The sequence below is a fragment of the Nematostella vectensis genome, chromosome 10 (genome assembly GCF_932526225.1).
Source record: "Nematostella vectensis chromosome 10, jaNemVect1.1, whole genome shotgun sequence".
NCBI classification, from domain to species: Eukaryota; Metazoa; Cnidaria; class Anthozoa; order Actiniaria; family Edwardsiidae; genus Nematostella; species Nematostella vectensis.
The window spans coordinates 10,004,194-10,029,594 of NC_064043.1; the positions used below are offsets into that span (position 1 = coordinate 10,004,194).

The 25,401-nt window shown below is 39.0% G+C and overlaps 2 protein-coding genes and 2 long non-coding RNA genes across 10 annotated transcripts; 3 read left to right on the plus strand and 1 right to left on the minus strand.

The window, feature by feature from the left end:
- The first annotated feature begins 1,273 nt into the window (after positions 1-1,273).
- LOC125573302 lies at positions 1,274-2,151 on the plus strand. Its single transcript, XR_007314061.1, has 2 exons — positions 1,274-1,612; positions 1,983-2,151. It is a non-coding gene; the product is annotated as an uncharacterized LOC125573302 (long non-coding RNA).
- Positions 2,152-2,173: 22 nt separating this feature from the next.
- LOC5519279 (WD repeat-containing protein 55) lies at positions 2,174-19,000 on the minus strand. Of its 6 annotated transcripts, XR_007314059.1 has the most exons (11): positions 18,944-19,000; positions 18,654-18,769; positions 16,482-16,579; positions 15,569-15,656; positions 15,019-15,091; positions 13,700-13,806; positions 12,985-13,084; positions 9,578-9,747; positions 8,691-8,932; positions 4,168-4,214; positions 2,174-2,951 (listed from the first exon to the last, which is right to left on the minus strand). XR_007314059.1 is itself a non-coding variant. In XM_048733841.1 (10 exons), exons 1-9 carry the CDS (start codon positions 18,986-18,988, stop codon positions 8,704-8,706), a joined length of 1,026 nt encoding a protein of 341 aa, XP_048589798.1. In that variant the 5' UTR covers positions 18,989-19,000; the 3' UTR covers positions 2,174-2,951; positions 8,691-8,703. The 6 variants fall into 6 exon arrangements, 5 of the variants coding, with proteins under 5 accessions (XP_048589798.1, XP_048589797.1, XP_048589799.1 ...); XM_048733841.1 differs by lacking the exon at positions 4,168-4,214; XM_048733840.1 differs by lacking the exons at positions 2,174-2,951; positions 4,168-4,214 and adding an exon at positions 7,594-8,466.
- On the plus strand, positions 5,524-6,820 carry LOC116603097. Its single transcript, XR_004290479.2, has 2 exons — positions 5,524-5,969; positions 6,506-6,820. It is a non-coding gene; the product is annotated as an uncharacterized LOC116603097 (long non-coding RNA).
- A 109-nt stretch (positions 19,001-19,109) lies between the features above and the next one.
- On the plus strand, positions 19,110-22,849 carry LOC5519212 (post-GPI attachment to proteins factor 2). 2 transcript variants are annotated; one of them, XM_032364088.2, is made up of 5 exons: positions 19,110-19,508; positions 20,475-20,634; positions 21,507-21,613; positions 21,856-21,964; positions 22,354-22,849. In XM_032364088.2, exons 1-5 carry the CDS (start codon positions 19,362-19,364, stop codon positions 22,488-22,490), a joined length of 660 nt encoding a protein of 219 aa, XP_032219979.2. In that variant the 5' UTR covers positions 19,110-19,361; the 3' UTR covers positions 22,491-22,849. The 2 variants fall into 2 exon arrangements, with proteins under 2 accessions (XP_032219979.2, XP_001639193.3); XM_001639143.3 differs by having other exon boundaries at positions 19,114-19,508; positions 20,475-20,736.
- The last annotated feature ends 2,552 nt before the right edge of the window (positions 22,850-25,401 follow it).

Genomic DNA, 25,401 nt, shown 5'->3' on the forward strand with positions numbered 1-25,401 from the left:
CTCTGAGACATTTCTGGTATGAAATTGGTGATAAAAGTGCCTATAAGTTACCTGTAGCTTACATTGATGACATCTTCACATTAAACTACGAAACCTCACAAAAAATAGCTACAAAACAAATAAACTGCACTAATTTTAAGACAAAACTGTCTAACTGCAAATCATTATGCCCCCTCTCAGAGGGTAGGATGTTGCATTTTGATTCACAATGATAATGTCCTCAGAGTCTAATATATTCTACTGGTATAACAGGATATAAGGGATGCCATGGCTGTCAGGTTAGCGTATATTTTAATCCTGAATAACATTTTGACGTTTTGGGATGTGCCTCTTCTCAAAGAACCAGGTACTATAAAATCATGCATCAGGGGTGAATCCATGGGAATTCTGGTGCATGAGTAGGGAGAACAATGTATGGATGGCTGCTCCTGGTTGCCGGTGACCAAAAGAACACACTTTAAAGGGAGAGGTGCCCGTGGATAGCTATCATTCCTTAGAACTGGAGTCCTTCTTCATCATTTGGCTTGACAGTCTTTCTGTGTTGGTCGATTCAGAAGCAATGACCTTCATGCATTAATTTTTTTTGGTGGCACACTAATGCTGCTATTTTTTTATTTTATTTGATTTTTGCGTGCCAGAAATTTTTTTTGCTTTGCCCCCCCCCCCCCCCCCTATCACTTTTCTAATATTGGGGTTACGTCAAGCCTTGTGTCACTCAAGATCGAATGTAAAATCTTATTTTTGCGTGACATTATTATAGAAAACATAATAACGATATTTGTACATGGTGCACGCTGATGAATCTTTGTTTTACCACAGATCTTAATAAATGTGTATCTGGGAGACTAAAATGTAACAAACAAACAAAACACGTGCAACACAAAGGGCGGTTACAATTGGCCGTGCGCTCCGGATTTATAAATATTAAAAATCTTTTGAAAAATGTCGTTTTTACCTTTGCTTTTCCAAAGCTGGATTGTGAGTACTTCGCGCTGAAGGGGTTTCCAAGTGGGTGTGTGGGTGATTTCACACAAGGAAGCTAAATTAACTTCAAAGTATGTTTTAAAAACGGACTATTCGAGGAAAGAAAAAGCAAATATTCTAGATCGGCTGTTACGCTCAAGAAGCTTAACGGTAACCGCCATATTGGAACCTAATTATTATGCAAAAAGGGAGCGGAGCGTTCCCTTTTATAGCGCGTCTTCGTGTTTAAGAGACGCTGGAAAGCTTACAACCTTCTTATCACAGACAGACGGAAAGACAATCGCTTGTTGTTGTTGTGATTTTAGTCTATGCAAGTATTTTACCCGATTACAACTGCCAAGACTTGGCTTTTATTTAAAAGAAGACAAGACGACGGTGTTGCCTTTGTAAGTCGCGGCTGGACCACCCACAAAACCGGTTTTGGTTACCTGTCATGCGAGTTTTGGCTAGGTCTGGACAAATCTATGACAAATCAAGCGATTGACAAATCAGGGGCCAATGACACTCCGTGAGGAAATGGAGGACTGGGACGGAAATATTCGGTACGCTGAGTACAGCGGCTTTTGTGTGGATGATGAGCCGAACAACTACTGCGAACAACAACAACTGACAGCAACCGGCTATACTGGTGAGAGAACTCAGTATGTGGGGTATCAAAATATAGCTTCCAATTTTGAGCAAAACACCGGAACTTTATGTTTAAAATGTGTAACTAATTTCTATGCAAATAATGGTAGACCAGATTGAAAACAACTTCTCTATACCATTTGCAAGATTTGAGGACTAACCGCCTCTTTTTAAAAGGGAAAATATATCCACAATGAATAGTGTACGACAACACAATTTTCCTTAAACATTTTGAGCAAGAGCGAAGATCTAAGCTTGAATGCGGTTGTTTAATAGCGTTTGTTTCGCGATCGTAGCGGCCAACAAATGCTCTAGAGCCTGCAAGTGGTTGTCCATCTGTGGCTGATAGCACACTTTACATACCCTCCTAGGAGATGCCGGGCACTTCTTCTTATCACAACGGTGCAAGCTTGAGCACGCCTGACCGACATAATAGTCCCGCCCTCTCTAACTGGGCGTTGCAAGACGGAGCTCCGAAGGGAGAATGGTGATGCAAGGTGCGTCAGATAAGACTGCATACTTCGAGGATGGCACGAGCCCTGAACAAAAAGGCATAATTTGGCACATTTGGAAAGGATTTTTGTATTCCTATAAACTATGATGATGTAACTATGATGATGGTCCCGGCGGGATGAAAGATTTATGATTACAAGATGTGGTGCTTTGAACACCAGTTTTGGAAGATTTATGATTACAAGATGTGGTGCTTCGAACACCAGTTTTGGAAGCCTGTACCTAAACGCGTCCACTAGACACTAGGGGCACTTTAAATTGTCTAGGGGACGCGTTTGTCTGGAACGAAGCTCATTCCAAAAGAGGCGCCTACACTCCGCAACTATGAACTTATGGGTCAGCAACAGCGAAGCACAGTCAAGAATACGATTAAAAAAAAAAGGATTTATACAAGGCACACCAACGCACCACGGTGTTCTAAGCCCGACTGACTGACGGTACCCTTGCTAGCAGAGCATTTCTTCTCTTTGTTTTTAGCACTTTATTTGCCGATTCGCGTTTCCGGGTTTTCGCGTTGTTAGTCTATATTTATGCCGAGAAGAAGGCCAAAACAACGCGGTAGCCAAAACCGCGAATACAAGTAGTACACCGTTAAAATCCAGTAAAAAGCCTCTGTTAGCAAAGTAGACTGACGAAGTCTGGTACCCAGACGCCGCGCGATGCATTTTGGAGAGGTTGAACAAGCGCGCACGGTACATGACGGTCAGGATGCGGTTTCGGGGTCCGCTTCAGGGTTCCTGTGGATGCCCCCGCAACAGCAAATAAGGACTGGGTACGAGTCTGAGACTGACGATGCTTGCACGCGACATCCGGGGTATTCTGTGTGTCTGCGGAAAATAAACAAGACATTGTTTCTTTGAAACAAAATGATTGTGATATATAGATTTTCAGGCAGGGGCCGGAGGGATGTCTGACGTGGGGGCGAATATAAAGTGTAAGACGGCTGAGCCGACGAATAAGCAAATGTAGACAGATAATCCGCGAAAAGCCTCTTAATGAGACGATGTGCGATTGACAGACGCAAAAGATAGAGAACAAAACCTTATTTAACATTATCGAGGGTCTAGCGTTATTATTTTTTTTTCGACCCTTGATTAGCGCCCGCAAAGGATGCTGGGCTCAGAATCATGCCTGATTGTTTAGGGTATGATACATTGACGGGTAGGTAAAGAAAATCCTAAAAAGAGTTTCGAGCAAGACAAGGCCTCAAGGAGTAAGATATGTAATAGTCGGTCTCTCACGTATGAGACTATCAGTCTACATAACTTCTTGAACAAGAAAACATGGAGAAATAAATAGAGACCAATCGATTTATTTAGATAAAGTTTTTCTTAAACATGACTGAGTTAAGTGCCTCACTTCACCACATGTTACGATTACATGTTACGATTATTACGATTACATAGATACGATCGTGCATGAGATGCAATAATTGAACTAATAGGCTCTATATGAGTTCGCAAGGGTCTTGTTTTTGGCGAAGTAATATTGAATGGTGAGGTCGAGCTTAATTGGATGGAATCAAATAAAGCACGTGAAGACTGTTTGGGTAATAATAACTATCATGTTTCTAGAAAATGCGTGGGTTCTTAGGCTGTTCAAACGCTTTTAACCGGATCTAAAATTGCCTAGCTCATTACAAAAATTGTCTACCCGCAGGAAATCGATCAGTGAAAAACACGAGGCGGATCTATTTTAAGAGTTCAATACTAACAGAAAAAAGATCGATGGAAACGTGAGTCGATGCTAGGCAGTTCAAAAAAGGCGGGGGACTAGCGTAAGATGGGAGGTGCCCGAGGTGCGAGATTCAATTTTCTAGAAACGATGGTTTATACCACCCACTGTCCTCTTCACAAGATTTCGTTCTAAACTACGTGAGACAAAGCATGCCATGCAGTTAACAAATAAGAAAGAGTTGCGTGTGTCGCGTCGGCGGAGACTTAAGACAGTATCCAGCAGAGGTGAAAGTACCTCAACAGAGAAATGAGCCAAGATATTTCATCACGTAACACTTGACGATATAGCCAGACTATCTTAAATTACCTTAGAGAACTCCAAGTCGGAACTTCAAAGAGAAGGAGGAAATCTCACTAGAACAGGAATAAAAGATGTCGTGATAAGCAGCTACAAACTTTCCAAGCTCTTGCATACACCGATCTCTACAGAAGAAAGTCGTATTCTATATCAGTTACATCAGTAATGTGTGGAGATTACATCCGAAATGTGGGAGGAACGCCGTTTAATAAAGGACAAAAACCTAACTAAGCGGCATTCAAACATAACAACGGATTTAGAGTAACATAAACATCTAGGATTGTTTCGTGCTTACAGGCTTTAGAAGAACTACAGTATTATAGTATTAACGGTAACGAACGCTTGACAATTTCGTCATAATTGCGATAACGATTCAACAAGTCAAGGAAAATTTTGTGCAATGCGATGTTATCCGCGATAAAACACACAAAAAAATATTGTATTGAATTCACATATTTGTTGAGAAATTCAATATTGCCTTTCCTTTATTGGCGCCGGCAGCGGAAAAAAAAAATGACGTAACCGGGCTCGCTTGACTTTTATGACGAACTCTCGAAAACCTTTATAATAAGAAACAATAAAGTGCCAATGATCTTTTACACATTAACTTGAGAAAGCCTCAGAATAATTTGAATAATAGTCCAAACGAAACTATCAACTTTAAGCTACGAAAAAAAAACTTTGTTCAATAGTAATTGCCAACGGAAATAATTTTTTAACTTATAAAAATTGTTTAAACATAATGGCTTCAAGGTTTTAATGCCCTCAAACCACAAAAAGAAGGCTAAGAATGCAATTTTAGAAAGTTAAATTTAAATTTGATCTTCATGAGAGGAAAAAAAAAACACACCCAAACGAACAGACAAGAACAAAACTACGTTTAAACGAGTTACAAAGGCAGCTGTAAACAATAAAAATAGACTAAACTAAATTTAGGCGATCTCATCATTATTACTGGATTGTTGCTAGATACCGGCAGTGTTTAGCTAGTGTTTTAAGGGTGTAGATGTTAATAAGAACAATCTATTGATGGCTTTGTTTGGACGAAAAAGACGTCAAAGAGCAATGACAAGGAAGTAGCTTGAAATTCCACACGAGTGTGGGAGAAAACATCATTTAGTTTAGAATGGCAAAAAACAACGATTAAACAATAATTACATTACCACCACCACTTGCTGGGTTTCAAATTGCTTTTCTGATCTGGTGACAAAAACAGGAACACAGAGAATATTGAAGGATACAGCTGAGCGTGACTATTACTATACAAGCGGATTACGTTACTGCTTAGGAATGTGAGTAATGCGTGACAGGTGGCAAGTAAAGCCGCAGCATTCGATTACAAATCCCATAGAAATAGAATGACACACAAACAACACCATAGTAACACAAACAAATACAGTATGCGCGTCTGAATTTTAGCAAAACCAGTTTTTAAAGCGAAAAGAAAAGCTACAGACTTTAAAACTGCGTGCATTTCTTGCAAGTTTCGATGCTTCGATAGTCTTTCTGCTAACACGTGCTTTATCACCGGTAAGATGCTCATGCCTTGAAACTTTGTTATACCAAGTTACTTCCGGTTTGCCAGACTGCCATATATGGCGAAGGCGTGCGTGCGTCAGCCAATCACAGAGCCCCCCCCACGCGAAATGCTAAGAATGCGCGCGATAGCGAACAGCGAGTCCCGTGGGACGGTATTAAGTGGTACTTATAGCAGGAGCTCTGGCAACGTTCATAAATAGCAACCTTCAGTCGCGAAAGCACCAACATCACCCTAGACTCAACTCAGCGGCACCCACCAATTAATATAACAGGTAAGATTTTTCAATTTGGTATTTATTTTACTAACTTTAATATTTACTTTATATTTCAACGCAGAAAAAAAATACTGTAGTATTTCTAAGGTCTTAAAAATTATGATGCGCCGTTTTTAGCTTACCGGTTAAAAGATTTTATCTCGTTAGAAATGGGCGCGTTTTAAAAAACAGGTACCTATACATTTTCTTTATTCAATATCTAAATTGTTTTATATCTCCATCATTGCACATGTAATAAAATTGATATATATATGCCGCAATCTGAAAAACTTATCTTGGATTTTCTAACCCCTGAAAGCCATTGCTTTCTTGAGTCCCAATTATTGAAAGAGAAAGAATGTAAAGTTATCTTACGTGAATACACGCTCTATGACTTAAGAGATAATTTAAAAATGATTTGCTTTTAAAGGCCACGTGTAAAGCCGCTTCAGACAACACGCAAAGAATGTTACGCGTCACCAAAACTCACTAAAGTATGCAACGCCACTATTGAAGTGCGCGCCGGATTCCTAATGGCTAATTTTGTCTTTCAGAAATGGGAAAAGCACAGACTGTACTTCTATTAGCAGCAGCACTATTCATTTGCATGGCGTGCCTGGCCGACAGCAAGCCTGTTATGTCCCTCGGACAATGCAGGACAGATTGCTTTACTCAGTACAGAATTTGTAAGAATTCCCTTGCTTGCAATGGTTATATTGGATGCCAAGTTTGCGATAAACCGTACCAACGCTGTGCCGACAAATGCAAGGCGATGCTACACAAGAAAGCGCTCAAATTGATGTACAAGTTGTTCGACATAGAAAAGCAGTTGCAATGAGAATCCGCGCACAGGCGATGACTAAGGAGACAGAAAAAAAAACTGAGTCAACATTATAGACAAGATTCGGTGTACACCGTATCAGAACTCTCGTGTGACCCGGCAAAGAATTACAAAAAACGATACATTCTAAATTAGAAAGGCAACAGTAAAGCACAGTCAAGAAAACGATCTAAAAAATAAGGAATTATTCAAGGCACACCCACGCACCACGTGCTATACAAGAACCGCTAACATGACATTGCGAAAAGTAGACTTGAACGAATATTTATTTTATCACAGAAAGTAAGGAGTCCACTACAGTTTTACTCTTGTTCATCAAAGCTGAAAGATACCGCACAGATTTTACACATTATAAATACAGTTTAGTTATTTCAACGAAGTCGTTAGTCACCTACGAAGTCACGAAAACAAAAAGCTAAGCAATTAATTGAAATAACTTTTGTTTGAAATTACTCATTGCTGGGCCACTTATAATTGGAATCCGCGTGACAAAAGAGAAAACCTCAAATTTCTCAACAATCTCAGCAATGCTAGCCTCTCCTATTATTTTAATGTCAACCTTTTAGAAGCGTTTGATAGATGAAGTACCCTGTTGACTCCTTAAACTGATAGTAGATAATATAGGTTTATAAGGGAGATTAGAAGAACGGAAATCAAGCTTGAGTAACGATGACATAAAGCAAACTGGGTGAGAAAAACAAGTGAACATTTCACGTTATTTATGAAATTACATTTAATGGCAGCATATTTATTGAGTAAAAAAAGTCAAAGAATATATTTATATGATCCACCAGACAGATATATTTGAAAAAAAATATTTATTTGATGTAATATATTTTGAGAATAAAATAACAAACTATTTACAAAGTGCTATTTACAAAGTGCCATTGTTCGCACGCGACATGATAAGCTCCCCACAATCCCATCTTCTTAAAAACAAAAAAACAAATACACACCGGGAGTGTAACCGGGAGGTCTATTTAATGTGGGTACAATTTACAGTTTTCTTGTGAACAAATATCGGAACTTTGAAAAGTGTGTCCGTTATAAAAAGTAACCTGGCGCTTGAGGGTATTACATAATATAAAGCCTCGAGTTTAGCTTTTAACTCTTCGTAAACATATCTTAGGGATTATTTTTCTTGTGAACAAATATCGAAACTTTGAAAAGTGTGTCCGTTATATAAAGGTTAACCTGGCGCTTGAGGGTATTACATAATAAAAAGCCTCGAGTTTCGCTTTTAACTCTTCGTAAACATATCTTAGGGATTATTTTTCTTGTGAACAAATATCTGAACTTTGAAAAGTGTGTCCGTTAAATAAAGGTTAACCTGGCGCTTGAGGGTATTACATAATATAAAGCCTCGAGTTTCGCTTTTAACTCTTCGTAAACATATCTTAGGGTGTTTTTTTCTTGCGAAAAAAGAACGTCCTCGGCCATCCCTTGCTTGATTAAAACCTCAGCTAAAAGTGATATATGAACGCTGTAGGATGGTGGAGTACGGCTCAGCTTGAAGTGAGAAATGCTCTAGGAGTGTGGGAGTACGGCTTCACGACGAAGCAGTAACAAAGTTGCCACAGAGCGGAGCTCGCAGGTTGGGTTGATAAGATCTTCCGCTACACAAAAAGTTTTCCTGCACAAAGGCATTTCTTTGCCATACTTATAACCCAGACTCTGAAGAGCAAGGAAGGAGCGCAAATTTTCCAGCTGTTCAAAATTGTGTTCAAAGTTTGAATCGTTAGCCGTACGGCTCGGCTAGCAAATTTCTTCTCTCTTCCTGGCGGGGTAATCCCAATATACGTATCGTAGGCAGTTTTTTTTACACCGGTTAATTTAGTTTAATAAAATACGATTTGTAACCAATGTGAGAATCCACTTCTATCTGATCCAATACCTACTTATCACTTCATCTCACAAATCAGCGAAGAAATCACTCGCATCTGTAGACTCCGCGCTCTTCTTGGAGCCTGGGGCGAGGGAGGTATCCTTTAAGTGTTCGATATCCCAAAACTTGACAGTCTGGTCATGCGAGCAACTAGCCAACAGGTTCCCGTCACGTGACAAACGAAGGCGCTCGATCGGGAAGTCTGCGTGCTCACCGACAGGCCCCAGAAGTCTGTTCGGGAGAATGTGTACGGCGCTGTAGAGAGATGGACAGCGGGGTCATTCAGAGCGACGGGTTCCCCGCTAACAGAGGTATCTCGTGTAGTCCTCTTTTCAACCGCGACAACACAAGAAACTTCTCTGTTAGCGGGGAAAGCAGCGCGTAGCAATAATAAAACCTCCCTCGCACTAACCGCATCACCTCCTATTACTAATCAGGGTGAGACTAAAAGGCAATTACGTTTGGGATCGAAAGCTCGAACTAGCGATTTCAATACACAATGCACCAATCTTTGAACATTACTTTAAAAAAAGCTCTGTGGAGCACTGCGGGTAGAAAGTCTTCGATAATATCAATAAAATTTGTCAGAAAAGAAAACGATATGCTTCTTCTGTATTATTTTTAAGAATTCAAATTTTTAACAAAAGCTTTACAATCCGGTGGTGCTCATGCCTGTATTTCTATCAAACGCTCCTCATCCATCAAAAACTGATAAACAAACACGGGTAAAAAATTAACGCCCCCCCCCCAAAAGACATTGTAGAGATGGCAAATGAAATTTAACTTTAACGCACCCAGTGTTTTTTTAAATTAATTATACCCGTAAAAGCATCTGCAAATCGTAAAGAATGACATGCTGTGCCTAACATAGTGCTAAACATACTACCGGGTCAAACTTACCGGATAATTCCGTCGATCGAGCCGGTGCACACAACATTGTTGCCAATAGCAACACAAGCGTCTACTGATTGGGGATGGCCGGGGAAGCGATCGCTTAGGTCTCCCCACTCCCCCCAGCTGAAAATGTTGAGTGTTCCCTCACCCGTGCCACAAACGACCTTTCTTCCTCCCTAGAACCAACGAAGCAACGATGATTGACAACCTCGTTCCCAGGGCCCTCTCCCTTTCCTGTCATTTAGGTCGGCGGGAAATGAAAAAGGGAGAGGGCCCTGGGAACGAGGTTGCGATGATTAAACGCGAAACCGCTCTATAAAAGGGATAGGGACGCCCACTTTCCACACCTCGAGAAGTTTGACATCAGAACCAACATGGCGGACTAACCGTTAGGCAGAGCGATAGACACAAAATTTCCTAATAAAACTTTGAATGCATCCTTTAAAACCAAAAAAACTTCCTCATCTTTTTCAACTTAATGTTCCTCTCTACCTTTGCTAGTTTATATGGAACCAAATATTCGATTTCGATAAGAGAATCGGTGTCGCTGCCTTGGGCACGCCCCCTTTATAGCGCGGTTTCGTGTTTAAGTCCCCTTTGGTGACCGTATAAATCTGTTTTAAATAAGGTTACTCTAGAAGAATCCATATGCCGTAAACCGCAGTAATAAGGAAATAGGCGTAAATAGAAATAATTTTATTTTTGGAAAGTCGTAGCATATTCTTATTTATGTACCTGTGAACATTCACATGGTTTTCTAAGACAAGGATTCAGACCTTTATACGATACCCATAAGCCAACGCGGGTCACGACACGTGGATTCTCGACTGCAACATTATTTGAAATATAAGGTGTGCATAGAGTTTGTTGAACTGTTAACATTTATTTCAGCGCTTTGTACGCTAAATTTGCATCGCGCAAAAGCCTAGTCAACTCAAACATCTGGTGTTTTATTATTTCTTTACTTTTAGAGAACGGCGTCATGTAAAATTAAAACCCACTGCTTATGCTAGCTTTATCTCGAAATGTGTAAGATACGGATACAAACACGATACCAAATAATGGAGAAGGAGGGCCAATTGATAATAAATACATAAAAAGGTTAATTGAGGTTGAGATTTCTCGGGCTCGGGGGTGTATGTTCACCGCCCACGTCATATTACCGGGTTTTAGCAAATGCCGCTGGACACACAACGATAAATTCAAACACACCGGCAGCGAAAATCGATTGCAATGAATAGTCTAAATTTTTTATAGTGTAGGTAAATCAAATGAGATAAAAATTATTCATTACAGTATTCTCCCTGCTTTGCAAATAGATATTACTGTAACGAATAAACCGGAATTGCTGTTGCGAATTTGACTGTTTTCTTAGATCACCTCTATTGGGTTATTGAGTGGGCGTTTGGTAGAAGATATTGCATGTATAATCCTAAGATATTCGCGCTGTTTGTCAGGCACGAGTTTTAAGTTCAAGTTTCGAATCTACACAGACAGATTCTTTGTTAGTGAGCTCTTCTTTATTCCCGAATTTACATGAAAATAATAATAAAAAAAAGCGGCGGCGACTTTCTTTATTTTTGTCATTTTTATAGCTTTTCCAATATTTCGGGTGTTTTCTAACCATTTTTTTTCAAGGAATCAGCGCAATTTTCGAGAAAATGTTAAAATTGATCTTAACGCGATAGAAATTTCTTTAGCTTGATGAAATAAAAGGTCCAACACTTTGGGGGGTCTGCTAAACATTTTTTTCAAGAAATCAATGTAATTATAAAGTTGATCTTTACGCGGTAGAAGGCATGTGTTTTTCGATCAAGTTGAGCGCAGTGCCAAAATAAGTAGCTTTTAGTTTAAGTTTTTTTTATTTTTTTTTTACCAAAGGGTGATTTGGGCAAATGGCAGGTTTTCTGTTCGCTCAATATAGGTATTAAATACAGTATGTACCAGAAATTCGTGACCGTGGCTGCTTAACTGGGGATACCACTGAATGGAGACAATTTCACTATTGGATCTTAGGGACAAAGGTGAAAATATAATTAATGAAACAGGTTACTGCTGGGAGCGAGCGAGATTTGACGAAAAGCGTGACTTCTAGACGTTTTTGCAGCTGCTTTTTCGTAAACCACTGTCATACAGTGCTAAGTAGGCTACTTAGCACCGCAGGCAGAAGTATATGAGGTATTAAGTACTATAGAGCACTCAAACAACATAAAATCAAAATCTGCACTTTTGCACTTACGTAATATTTTCTTAGTAACGGTATAAAATGATAGAAAAACATTCATCATTTGTCTTCTTCGGCCCTTTTTCTAAATTTGTGGTTAGCGGTATTTGTACCTTGATATAAGAACTGGTTATTTACGAGAAATAATCTGCTAGTACGCCTACGCTTTTACGGGAGTTTTCTTAATTTACCCTACCCATAGTTGTCATTTTTTTACCGATACGCTTATCCCAAAAAAGCAAGACCCAAGACGGTATGCCTTGAAGTTTCCAACAATGCACTGCGGTGCCTTTTCTTTCTAGCGACGGCACTGCTACAGCCTGTTGCTTGCAACAGTTTTGCTTGTAATTTGCTTAAAAATTACAGCTTTTTCACATCTGGAGAGTGCCTTAGGACATCATGAAGTCTTTTTGGGCATAATTAATGCTGTGCTTATGGATGTTTGCACGCTGAGGTTGATTCAATGGGATAATTCCTTGTCTGGGCTTCACCAAGTGAGAATTGAATTTTCTGGTGAATGGCCTCATACTCTCCAATGTGGGCCATCTTTGCTACCCAACCTTATTCAAAAATTGTTTTCAGGCTTATTCTGGGTTCCTTGGACCTGGAAATGTTTTGTTTGGCTTCGGGGCAAAGAGACTTATAAAAAAACTGTTATGATTGTGGGGGAGGAGATTGCCCGCCTGTCTGTCAAGGTGTTTCCAAGACTCCCATGATTTGGTCAGAAATTAATGGTTGATATTTTGACAAAAGAGTCAATTCTATTACATTGCTTCGATGCGCTTTTGAAGGTCGTCTATGCCTTGGATGAATCTATGAGTATCCGGGTCTGGTGATGTTTAGTTTGCATTTTTGACGTTTTGGAGTTTGGCCTATATTTTACAGGCGTCTCAGGGCGTTATGGCAATGAAAGACTTAATAAACATGGCTATAGACTGTGTGATTTTGGCCATTCATCAAGGAACCAGACCAGAATAAAGTATGCAAAAATGGCTTAGACGAACTAATTTTATAAAGGAGCCCTCGATTTAATGAATAAAGGCCATTTTAAGAATGTTCGCTAGAAACTATAGCATAATTACCCCTTATGAAAGGTGTAAAATTGTGCATTTTAAATGGTATTCAAAAAGACTCACTAAGAGTAATGCTTTTATGTCACATTTGTGGGGATGTTCTAAAGGTGTTGTACCTTGACTATAGCGAGGGAGAGAAGCTCTGTCTCCACGTTATCGGAGCTGTCTTCATGTTTATGGCGACGCACATTGAAGACGGATAGAGAACCATCACCGCTGCAAGCAATAATTGACAAATGTATATTGGAGTATTGTAATAACCCAAGCCCCACCGTATATTTTCATTTCTGACAGCGATGGTTGGACAAGGACTGGGAAGTATCTTGCTGCAACCTATCGTGGAAACCTTCCCAGACCAATTATATAAAAACCTTTCCAATTACCAACATCAGCCTAACACTGACAAAGTCACTGCCCTCCAACCCCTCACCAACACACAGCTTTATATGTCTTGCAGCACACATGATAAGGACATATCAGCATCAAGCTTATACTATTTTTATTTTTGTCAGTAAATTTTTAAGACAATTAAAGAATGACCCTGTATTAATAAACAGTTAACAGAGGTATATTTCACAATAACAACTCCAGCAACCCACATTATGTATATAGCCTTCAAAATACTTATGGATTATGTCTGACAATCGCACATGGTTCAAAGAGGTTCAGAGCAAGAAATACATAGCTCCTTCTTTGTCATCAAAGAATTATTAACTTTTGACGAATTTCTTTGCATATACAGGTACCTCTCTTGGCAAATCATAGCTACGAGCCTACTGTGTGCCAAATTTCAAATGTCCTTTCTTTGTAACGTTTGGGGTGGTGTCTTACCTGGTGGCCAATAGTAATTTGCAATCACTATCACACTCCATGTCTGAAATAAAATCTTCATTCTCCTTCATTTCCATCACACAAGCAACAGTCCTACTGTCCCACACCTAACAACAATCATACTTGTGTCATCAACACTTTTACAAGCTACTAAAGTTAGTAAGATTTTGTACCAGCCTTTTGGGGTGCTCCATATGAAAACAAGAACAATAGGTCAATCCTTCAACACTAGCTCAAACAATTTTACCATCAACTGCCACAATAAAAAAAATAACAAAATCTGATATTCTGAAATATACAGTATCTGACTATATAGACCCTACACATGCAATAATAATAATTATAGTCCTCTTATCCGCCTGATGATAAAAATAGGCAAATTGTTCCATAGTTCAGGACTGGCATGTGCAAATGCCCTGTCTCCTAGGGTTTTGCATCTAGTCTTAAGGACTACCAGGAGATTAGCAGTGTTGATCTGAGGTTTTAGGAAAAGCGACTGCAGTTGTTAGGAGGGAGCGTTGCCATTAATGCTGTGGTGAACATAAAGAACAATCTTGAACTGTATCCTAAATTCCACAGGTAGCCAATGTAAGTAAATCAGGATGGGTGTGATGTGATCAAACTTAGGTACTACCTGTGGAAGCATGGGTGGCCTAGTGTGTTAGCGCGTCGGCCTCTCACCGCTGTGGCCCAGGTTCGAATCTTGGCTCAAACTGGGGATTTTTTCGGGTTCCTGCCTTGATTCGAATTTGTGTCACAAGTGAGTTGAAATTATTCTCCTGTGTTTCCAGTCTTCTCGGATAAGGACACTAAACCGGAGGTCACGTTTCTTCCAGCTGCACTACACTAACCTGAACCGAAGGGACGTAAAAGAACCACTGGGGACGCAATAAACCCTCTGGCAGTGACCACCCCCAGTGACCACCCCCATATGTTAGAAAACTGTATATTCGGTTAAAAATGCTACCATCGATAAACAAAGATTAAACTGAAACTGAAACAAACTACTAGTTGTACAACACGAGCAGCAGCATTGAGGATCTGCTGGAGACGGAGTTGGTATGTAGTGTTTTCAACTTCTCCCTCACTAGAATTTGTTGACCCATTAAATGGGAGAATAATGAGGAGGGCCGTAGCAGGCCTCAAAATATTGGGGGGGGGGGGGCATAATACTGAAACATTAAGAAAATATTGGAGGGGCACAGCCTAGCCCCCACTGGTCATTTCCTTATAATTTTTCAAATTATTGGGGGGGGGGGGGGGGCACGTGCCCCCAGTCCCCCACCACCTGCTACGGCCCTGATAAGTCAGCCACAAACCTTGACAGATCCTTCATCATCACCAGTTGCAACAAGATGATCTGAGATCACCTTTAAACAGTTGACGGGGCAGCTGCAATCAATGGTCACACATGTGAGTGAAGGGTTCCGAAACCATGAGCCATGCCTGCTGCTGTAATGAGCTCGTTGGATATTACATGTCATAGTATAAACACCAAATACTGCCTATTTATGAGCCTTTTTTATGGCATGTGCAATATGTAGATAATAAGATATAACAGCAAAATATTATCCGCTGATTACTTATAGGCCTTTAATGGGATGAGAAAAGATAGAACAGTTATTTTAATAACTAAATATTATCCTTATTAAATGCAACCTACAGTACACAACAGAAAGATCATAGCTATATAATAGAAATATTATCAACAACTTACCTTTTTAGGGGCTTTTAATGGCATGTGCAACAAATAGGTAAAAGGTATTAATAGAAATATTATCCAGTATGTACTTACCTTTTTGGGCCTTTTAAATGACATGTGCAACAGATAGGGAATAGATATTCATAGAAATATCATCCAGTACCTACCTATGGGCTTTTTTAATGGCATGTGTAATAGATCCTGAGTTCATATCAATGGCTTGCAAAGACTTATCCTTTGATGCAGTGAACAAATCTTTAATAAAATACAAAACTATTTGAATTTAAAGATACAGTATTAAAAAAAAGGAAACATACATTTAATAAAATATAAGCAGGTTTTGAAGAGAAAATTATAGTCTTATGTAATAGTCTAAAACTACTGACAGTTAAGAAATAAAATATTCTTTGCATGTGTTCATTGACTTTTGAAAACCCAGGTGTTTTTGTTTGGGAGAATTCGAGATCACATCTGCTCAAGAATTCCCAAACAAACACTGAGGTTTTCAAAACTCAATGAAGGCAGCGTAGAATGTTTTATTTCTTTTATATAAAATTATTTCTTATCCTACTCCTACTCTTATCCTGCAAAAGACAAAAAAAACCAGCTCTAGTGTCATTCTCGTGCAGGTCAGCACACGCACAGAAAACAGTTTGAAAAACTGGCTTCAAATTCCAAGCAATATTTACTTCATCGTTTGGTGGTTTATCTATTTGGACTTATTTTGCAATTTCCTATTTACCTTGGACACATTTTTCTCCTGAAGAATAATATTTTTTAGTGTTAAAAGGTAAAAGTTTGTGGGAATTCACAGGGTTGTTGACTGATGATGCAAGAATTCCCCTTACACAATTTTATGCTGCGTCATCGCATGATCTTCATCATGAAGTGAAAGTGACCAATCCCACCAATCAGAGCGCCTGTACTATCTCAATTATTTTATAATACTGTTTCATTAAGCATTATATTTGGAAACAATTTTTAGCTGTTTAGCTGTAATCAAATGTGATTCTATTCCATTCAATAAGGTTTTTTATATCACTATATATACTACAGTAAATTACTAATTAATACACTTACGCAGACCATCTTTAGAAAATGCTAGGGCTCGACATGGCTTCTTATGATGATTCAACTCCATTAGCATTTTGCTATCCTTGCCAGCCTCATAAGAGTGTCTGCAAAAGAAACAATCAAGTATTGACCGGGTGTTTAAAGGTGCTAATGGGTATAAATTAATTGTAAGAATAAAGGCCATAAACAAACTCCAGCCAATCCATCATATAATTTATCCAAATTCTCCTTCACTAAGTAAAAATGTGATGGTACCTTTAGTATTGTACTAAAACCATCAGAAGTACTGACTTGGGATTTAATTATTTTTTTTAATTTAAGTAAAGAAAACCATCCTGTATACTGTAATCTTCAATCTCATCTATTTCATAAAATGGTGCTAATGCAATCAGGGATTAGAAAATGTTGAGACTATGCCATGACCACGTTTTCTGAAATGAACGCCAGCTGTTTCCTCCATAAACAGTAGAGCATCAAGATTATGGCGATCAGTAGAGTATTCCATGAGTGTTAGCTGAATGCAACCTGGGTATCAGAGACAAGTGTTGTGCTTCGCTTGTGAAGCTGTAAGCAACACGAACTCAGAACAAAACTTTCTCCTTTATTTTCTCATTATATTAGGAATCCCAACAAAACTTACACCAAATTGATCTCTGAACTGTATATCTATACATAGTTTCAAGCAACTATTTATTTTCAATTTCAGTAGCTCGGGTATGATCAGTGATACAGTTTAACACCGACCTTTGTTTACACTTCGTGTTTATATCGATATATTTAGAATGAGACAAGTCACACAATTTTGACACACTGGTGGTAGAAAGGTGGTAAAAAAACATCCATCTGTTGTCTGTTATTTATAACCACTATTATACCTGCTTCCTGGGTTGTTCGCTGTTATTTCCTTTACCACTAAGACGGCATTTCCGGTCCCCTCACAGGAAATATTGCTCCTGATGGGGGAGGGGACCCATTTAGACATTTTGTGCGTGTTCTGGAACCACTCAAGCTCTTCACCGATTGGTTACAGTCCATGCAGGATCACTCAAACTCTGTCTTGATTGTTTGCTATAACGTGTGAATCAGTTTGAAATCAGTTGACAATAAAATCCCGAAACTACCCGTGAGAAAGAAGGCCTCTGTTTGCTGTGGTGTGTGACCTCTTATACACATCTCTCGAACCGAAATCTTGAAAATCGAAGCATGGTTTCACAAAATGCAGACATTTCTCGTGGAAAGCCTGTCTGCCAAAAGAAGGACTGTTATCCTTTTGATTATGGTGTAGAATTTGTTTTAATTCAGATCCCGAGAAGTTGGAATTAATGGTGAAAGTGTGGCGACCGCACGATTGCTCTTTAAAATTCTCTATAACAATAAAAAATGGTCGCCTTTGTAAGTAAAATACATAAAGTTTTTAGCATCACCTCCCCTGGGCAAGGTATTCTAAGTATATTAATGGCATTTTTGTTTGCCTTGTGTATTATTTTGGAAGATTTTCAGCCGTTATTTTAGTAAGGTAAATAAGCTGGTAAAATCATCTCTTGTACTTTCGACATTAGTGCATGATACCACACAAGCAAATTGCCCAGTACACGCATTTTCGGTTCCTCTAATGGATGAATTTAGGAGAAACATGCAAAGAGGAGCAATGTCAATAGATCAGCAACTAGATGAGATGATGCGCCGTAAAATTGCTTGGAATCAAGAGGTCATGGAGTCAATTATTGATACAAGTTACTGTCCGCGGCATGAGCTACATTACAATGTGAGGGAGGTTTTTGTTTTTTATATTGCTATCACACCATTTGGATATTGCCAAGGGGTATTCGAAAAAAATAACTGGTACTTGCCTCGCCACACTTTCAAGAACACAAATTTGGCTGAATTAGGTAAGAATAGTGGATTTATTATCTGACTAATGGATGAATGAAGTCCTTCAGTTTTAAATGACCATAAGTTTAATACAGCACCGGTGAAACTTAAACTTGGATTTATTATCTGACTATATACTCTGCAGATTGCATGTTTCAAACATGTAATTTCACAAATTTCCCGTGGGGTAGCCCCTAGCAACCCCCCCCCCCCCCCCCCGCCCTTGATTGGTCCGTGACCATTTGGAATCAGTCAAGTTTAGGTCTAGATCCATCCCTGTTATTGGGAATAAAGACAGTGACTCACAAGGACACGGTACCCGCAATTTGAGCCACTGCGATCACATCTCGCTCTGGATGGAAACCCACGTCAAATACTTGGCTGGATAACGTGATTGGTCCAGGAATAGCCTGATCTTCAGACTGGAAATGATAAAAACAAGTCACACCTGTCATTTCTCAATTTATCTTTTTTACCTACTAGATATAAATAGAAGAATAAAATCCCATTCATAGTGTTCTCAATAGCACACAGCTCAGCAAAGACGAGGACAGAGAGGAAACCAATACATTATACGAAGACGAGAACATTTTTACCTCTGCTGCCTCCGCCATGTTGTTTCCACTCAATGCGCATGACATTATTCTAATTGTCCACAGGAAACCCGCTAACCAAAAAGCTCATTTTGCATAGCATTTCACTGCCAATTGAATAGTGTGCAATTTTTATTTTGAATTATATACCCACAAAACGTGTTTCAAATGGAAAAAATGTCCGATTTTGGTAAAGGTTTATCCATTTATCTACTGATAAATTACTTATCGGTGGTTTACCTGTGTTATTATCCGCTAATACAAAAACTGTCGGCGCATTATTGTCTGGGTATAGATGTGTTCAAAGGGTAGGATTATTTGATGTGGTCCAATTTATCTGTCACTTCCCCTCATTATTGGCCCAACAAACTGAGTAGTAGGACGACAACGAGCTAATAGGAGTTTTGAAGCATCAACTGGGATGAATATGGTTTCGGAGCCGTTTTTTGAAGTTAGAGGATCCAGCGTGATCGCTCTAGCATGCGCTCTGCCATTTGGCTCGTTTGTGATTTGTATCCTTCTTTCAATCTTTCTTCACTGGGATCAAGTAACCAAAACACACTGCAATGTAAGTATAATAAACCATGAGATTGGAGTATGAATATTTCTAGTGTGACAAAAAGTGCGATCTAAATTCAACATATAGGTACAGACATGGAGTCGTAGAGACTGCATGTCTTGATTGAAGATGGCGGTATTGGTTGATGGAATTTCTTTGAGCCAGTGGAGGAGTTAAGGAGTATGTCATATAAGTATATTTTATCATAGAAGGGATAGAGAAAATAAAGTGAATTACTTACATGCTAGTAGTATTGTTATCAGATAGTACTTATAATTTTAATATGAACATGTTTTTCATCTTTTGGGTGTAGTTATTGTATAATGATAATAAACCTACAATAGTTCCAAGACTTCATTATTAAACAGTTAATTAAAGAAGCTTCTTTTATGATATCAATCTCTTCATTAACATGAGTCTTTTAAATGGCGTCGGTTGTGCCATATAAGGGAGTATTTTTCCTGAAATACAAAGGCTTATTCCCATCATAGTCTATGTTCCCATTGACAATAATAGTGAATCTGATACAGGACAGAAAAAAATGTTTTTGATTTTAATTAATATCACATTTGTTCACACCATTCCCAGTTTATCTTTTTTATCAAACAGCTTAGGCAGCTTAATTATTCACAAAGCCATAAAGGGATATTTCAGTTTTCATTTCTTAATATTTCCTTTTTTTTTGAGAATCATTTTACATTTGTCTGACAAATAGTGCAAAGGATGTATATGATTCCAATTGAACCAATAATCCTAACTACTATAAAGCCAAGTCATTGTTTATCAAGTTCATTGTTACTGTTTTTATTAATTAATCTTGTTGGGTTATTTGTGATTAAAAATTAATTTCTTTACAATTAAACTGGTAGCTGAATCAAAGGAGCTGTGTAAAATAATATTCCCTCTGCTAGAAATGACAATGTATTTTCTCTTTTTTTCCTTGACAGTATGTATTGAATATTGTGTTTTTCTTAGGTACCAAATTATGTTCCCTCCATAAGTGCAGCAACTGGAGATTTTTCACCAGAGAAGTACATTTGGCGTATTGGCATTGCCTATCACAGCCTTTTGCGGATGGTGTTTCCTTTTGTGAATTACAACTTCTACAAGTACAAGGCCAGCTCTAATATCAAAAGCAAGTGGTTTCCATGGCTTAATTTTCTGAATGCTTGTGTCACTGTAGTAGAAAACTTAGCACTCGTACTTCTTACCTATGTTTCCTCTTCTGAGAACTATAGTAAGTGTTGGTAACACATTAAGATGTTGGGAGAACAGTTTAGGAAGGAGGTTTTTAAAGTATCATTGTCACCAGAGGGACAACAGAAACCTTAACTGACAAGAAACAAAAGAATCTATTAGAATCCAAGCTTTTTAACAGGCCATCTGCTCTGAATTATCAGTCAAATCCTCAAAGAAATTTCCAAAAGACACACTGCTTATAACAATTTTGAAATATTTTTTTAAAAATGCCTGCGGGGGAGGCTGGTGACAATGCTGCATGAGAAAGCCTTCTTGCTCTTGGAATCATTTCCTTATTTATAGTACATGCAGAAAACCACATAAGAGTCTTTTTGAAGGCTCTAGTGTTGACTATAGAGAAGGGAGATCAACATAGTTGCTATATCCAGATAGAATACAAGGCCATTTACATAAAAACTGTGCATGGTTCATTTCTGCAAGAACTGCGTACATTTTTATCTATCTGTACATTACGTACATTTGTCATTATGATAGCTGGATCTATTTTAAACCATTCAAGTTTAATGTTGAGTTTTCTTAACTTCGATAACTCTTGTCTTGTTTGGCCACCCAACACACAATGATGCCATAGCCTCCTTGCATACTTTTACATTGTGTTTTTTTATGCATCCTGTCTTGAAAGCCATCTTGTTTTATACTGGCTTATCCAAATAAGTCATGTTTTTATATCAAAGAATACAGTACACTACTCTACATTCATAACAAGACACTTTGTTAAGTATAGCATTCTTATTGGCTCATTTTCAGGTGTCCATGAGGCAAGCTTTATTACTTTCCAAGTCTCTGCTATGGTGTATATGCTTACTAACTGTATAATATTCAGATGGACATTGTCTTCTCCACCTACACATCAGGTATTCAGGGTTTTTATTTTACAAATTATAAATTCCGGTGATTTTTCAACATGTCCAGAATGTTTGAACCTCAATTTAGCCATTTTAGTCTTGTAGAAATCTAGTGGATCCATGGGATAGTATTAATCAAATAGAATTTTTATCCTCTAACGAATCATTGTGCTTTATCTGTTCAGAGCCTAATCATGCTCATCTTTAGCTGTGTGTTTGGTTTGATACATTGTTTTTTGTTTCCGTTTCAGGAATCAGTTTCCATGAGATGGAAGGTGATATGTCTTCTTCTCAATTATAGCTCTTTTGCAATGGCAGTGTACTTCTTTTTTAGGCATAACTGGTACTGTGAGAGTGGAGGTATCCTTTTTAAGGGTTGGGTATACAGTTAATAACTAATTCATTCATTCTCTTTCCTCCCCAAATAAACAAATATGGAATATTGTTTCAGGCTTGTCTCTGACCCCAAGATGAAATTCTATATGTATGGAAATGTACACTGTATTCATATTCTCAATATTCCTGAAACTGAAAGTTGCAAGATGTGCTCAGGGTTTTAAACCAGCTTTTTTGATTGAACATCTGAGTTTGTTTCTCTTCAACATGATATAGATCAATCTTTAATCTTCTGAGTAAGAGGTATAGTTGTTGAATTGTTAAATGGTAGACTATGTGAAATAATCTACTATCTACTAATCTTGTATGTAATAATATAAGTACTGTTCACTATTCCTTGACCATTTCTTCAGTATATAGCCTTTTTGCCTTGTGCGAGTATGTGACAGTGTTGTCCAATATTGGATTTCATGGAACAGTAGCAATAGATATTGGGGGCTCTCTGTTGACTTTGTCAAGCATTGCAAGAACTTTTATAAAGAATCACTAGGCCACATGGTAAAGATGAGTCTACTGTATTGCCTGGACTAGCCACATGCACTTGCTAATTCAGGGGTGGATATGTAGGAGACCCATAAAGGAGCGGCCGAAGCAAGAGTTTCAAAAAAGGGGGCGTCCGGTTTCATTGCTCTTCCATATATTTCCTTTTATTTCTTGTAATTTGTAAACCAGATATCTGAAAGTAGAGAGGGGCAGGGCCCGCTCTCCCTTAGATCAACCCATGTCATTCTATTGGGCACACATTCTGTCCAAGTAGTTTTCCTAGGGATATTCCTGTAGGTCTGCTACCAAGAGTATCTCATTCTAGTTAAGGATCAGAAAGGAGTAAACTTTAATAAAATCACGAAATTGGTGCATTGAATTCTAGAAATATCTAGATTAATAAAAACTTCTGTGACTACCCCCATGACAAGCATGGGACACTGGGGGCATGTGACCCCTCCCCCCACCACCACCCCCCCCCCCCCCCACCACCACCACCACCACCACCACCAAAAAAAAAGTTAAAAATCCTATGATTCCAGTCTCCCTGTGCTCGAGGATCAAGTGGTAGATACCTACCCTGGGGACCAGAGCCTACAGACTTCTCTCGTCCAGTCCCGCTCAGCCAAAACTTGTAGGGGCATTATGGCTGAGCGTCACAGAACCAGAGAAGTCTAGAGGCTCTGGTACCTAGGGTAGTATAGAAGGCTTGACCACATGTAATTTTTCTCTTTTAGTTGGTTTACTGGTCTGTTTCGAAACCAAAGCGGTTTTTGGTTTGCAGAAAGAGGCGGTACGAGCCATATTTTCCTAGATTATGCACTATTCATTTGAAACCCACAACCTCATGGTCCCGGGAAAGGGTGGGGTTAACGTGGGGGTTTAGAGGGGTCAGTACGCAGCTCTTACAAGCTGCAATTTGATTGGGCAAATGAACAATATCCGCACCTCGACACAAAGAACGAGAAGAATAGAGACAAAAGAACTCCTTTGTGGAACAAAGACAATAGGAGACAAAGCAGCTGCGTACTTGCTCGTTTAGGGGCACTTGTGAACGAGAATCTGTCCCGAGGGGGTGGGGGAAATGACAGTTTTTCGACTCTAAGAATTGTCCCAACCCTGGGGACAATTGTACTTTTCAAGAAAATGTACTTTGTAAAAGTCATGTCAGTTTCTGGTTTGAGACTCTTTCTCTTCTGTAGCAAGCAATTCCATGTATCAGCATCAGCAGCACGTGGCAAGCTGCACTGCGAAATGTGCGAAAACGAATATGAACGATAACTAACACCAGATGAAGATGATTAGTTTTTTTTTCATTTTTTAGTAACTGTTATCCATAGTTATTAGTACAAATGTACTCGTTGAGGTGTACTAGATTTAAAAGATAAAGGTTTATTTTAGATGACTTGTTGTTTTAAATGTCAGGTACTTGTCTATAGTTTGCATCCCAAGGGATAGGGGCATTTGACTGTAGTTTTGTCCCGAGGGGGTGGGGGCTTTTCTCTGTTTTGTACAGTGTCAAAGTCTAATCCCCCACCCTTCCCCGGGACCATGGGGGTGAGGGTTTCAATTGACCATTGCATTATCTAATACTTCCTACCTAAACAGAACACTGAACACTTTGACAATTTGTCATTTTACGATATGCCTCGGGAGAAAGAATATGAATCCTAAAATCGAGGTATCGTTGCAAAGAGGTCCTCGATTTTACGATATAAAGGAAAATCCATTTATCGTTGTAGCGAGGTCTGGTTAATTCTGTTAATAAGTTTTACAAAATAATAATACTGTACTGTACTCTAGGGGTAGGGGTAGCGATGGGTACCTCGAAATTTCGAAAGTCTCGCAAAAAAAACGCAGTCTCCCAAATCTCGACGGTTTTTACGCAAGTCTCGAAGTCTCGTTTTTTTTTTTTCAATTTTAGTGGTCTTGGAGTCTCGGAATTTTAAGCGCGATCTTGCAGTTTATGATTTTGTTAAACGCGGTCTGTTTTCTTTTGTTAACATGCTACGTTCCCCTTCTTTTTCGAGTCTCCATTTCTTGAGCCTCCGCTCTAAACAGAAACTTAAGCTACTGTAGCAAGATTGTATTGTAACTCTACTTATTCTGTTTTCAAATGATGTTTATGACATACCTCGAGCAAGTTACCCAAAAACAAGCCCGGGCTGGCTCGGATTCCAAAATTTGACAAAAGTCTTGTGCTCTGATAGTCTCGGCGCCTCGGCAAGTCCCGGATTTACCCATCGATACCCTAAAACTGTACAGCTATTCTCTGTAATATGCATTTTACAAGTTCTGTCATGTGCAAAAACGATTAACGTACAGTACAACGTGGGTCGTGTCTTGAGTTTTTCCCTTTTATGATAGCCATAATCAGTAATATCGTTGTATCGAGGTCAAATTACGCTTGGGAATACAGATTTGTATCGTAATCTCGTAAGATCGAGGTAATTTCCTATACATTTCACTGTATTTTCCGCCGGAAGAAAGGTACGTACGTCATCGTAAATCCAGTATCGTAAAATCCAGGTTCCACTACTTAAATCTGGGTAAGACCTTTAAAAGAAGTCGACAACAACGCAGAGTTGTTTTGTTCGGTAGCGGATACAGAGGAAGGGTTTAAGGGGTTTAGCCCCCCTTGGGCTGCCACCACACGCAACAAAAAATAATTGCCTCATCCCCCTTAGTCACTGAGCAAACCCCCCCCCCCCCCCCCCCCCTTCAGCGAAAAGCTAGATCCGTCACTGTTGTTTTGTTCTTTTCAAACAATATTTACGCACGCACGTCAGTATAGTTATTCTTTAGGTTATTTTTATAACCTGAAGAAGGCAGGGATTGTCCTGCCGGTTACACGGGATAACATGCAACAAAAACTTTTCGCGATACATTGTATCGTAGAAAGTTTTTGACCGTGTAAC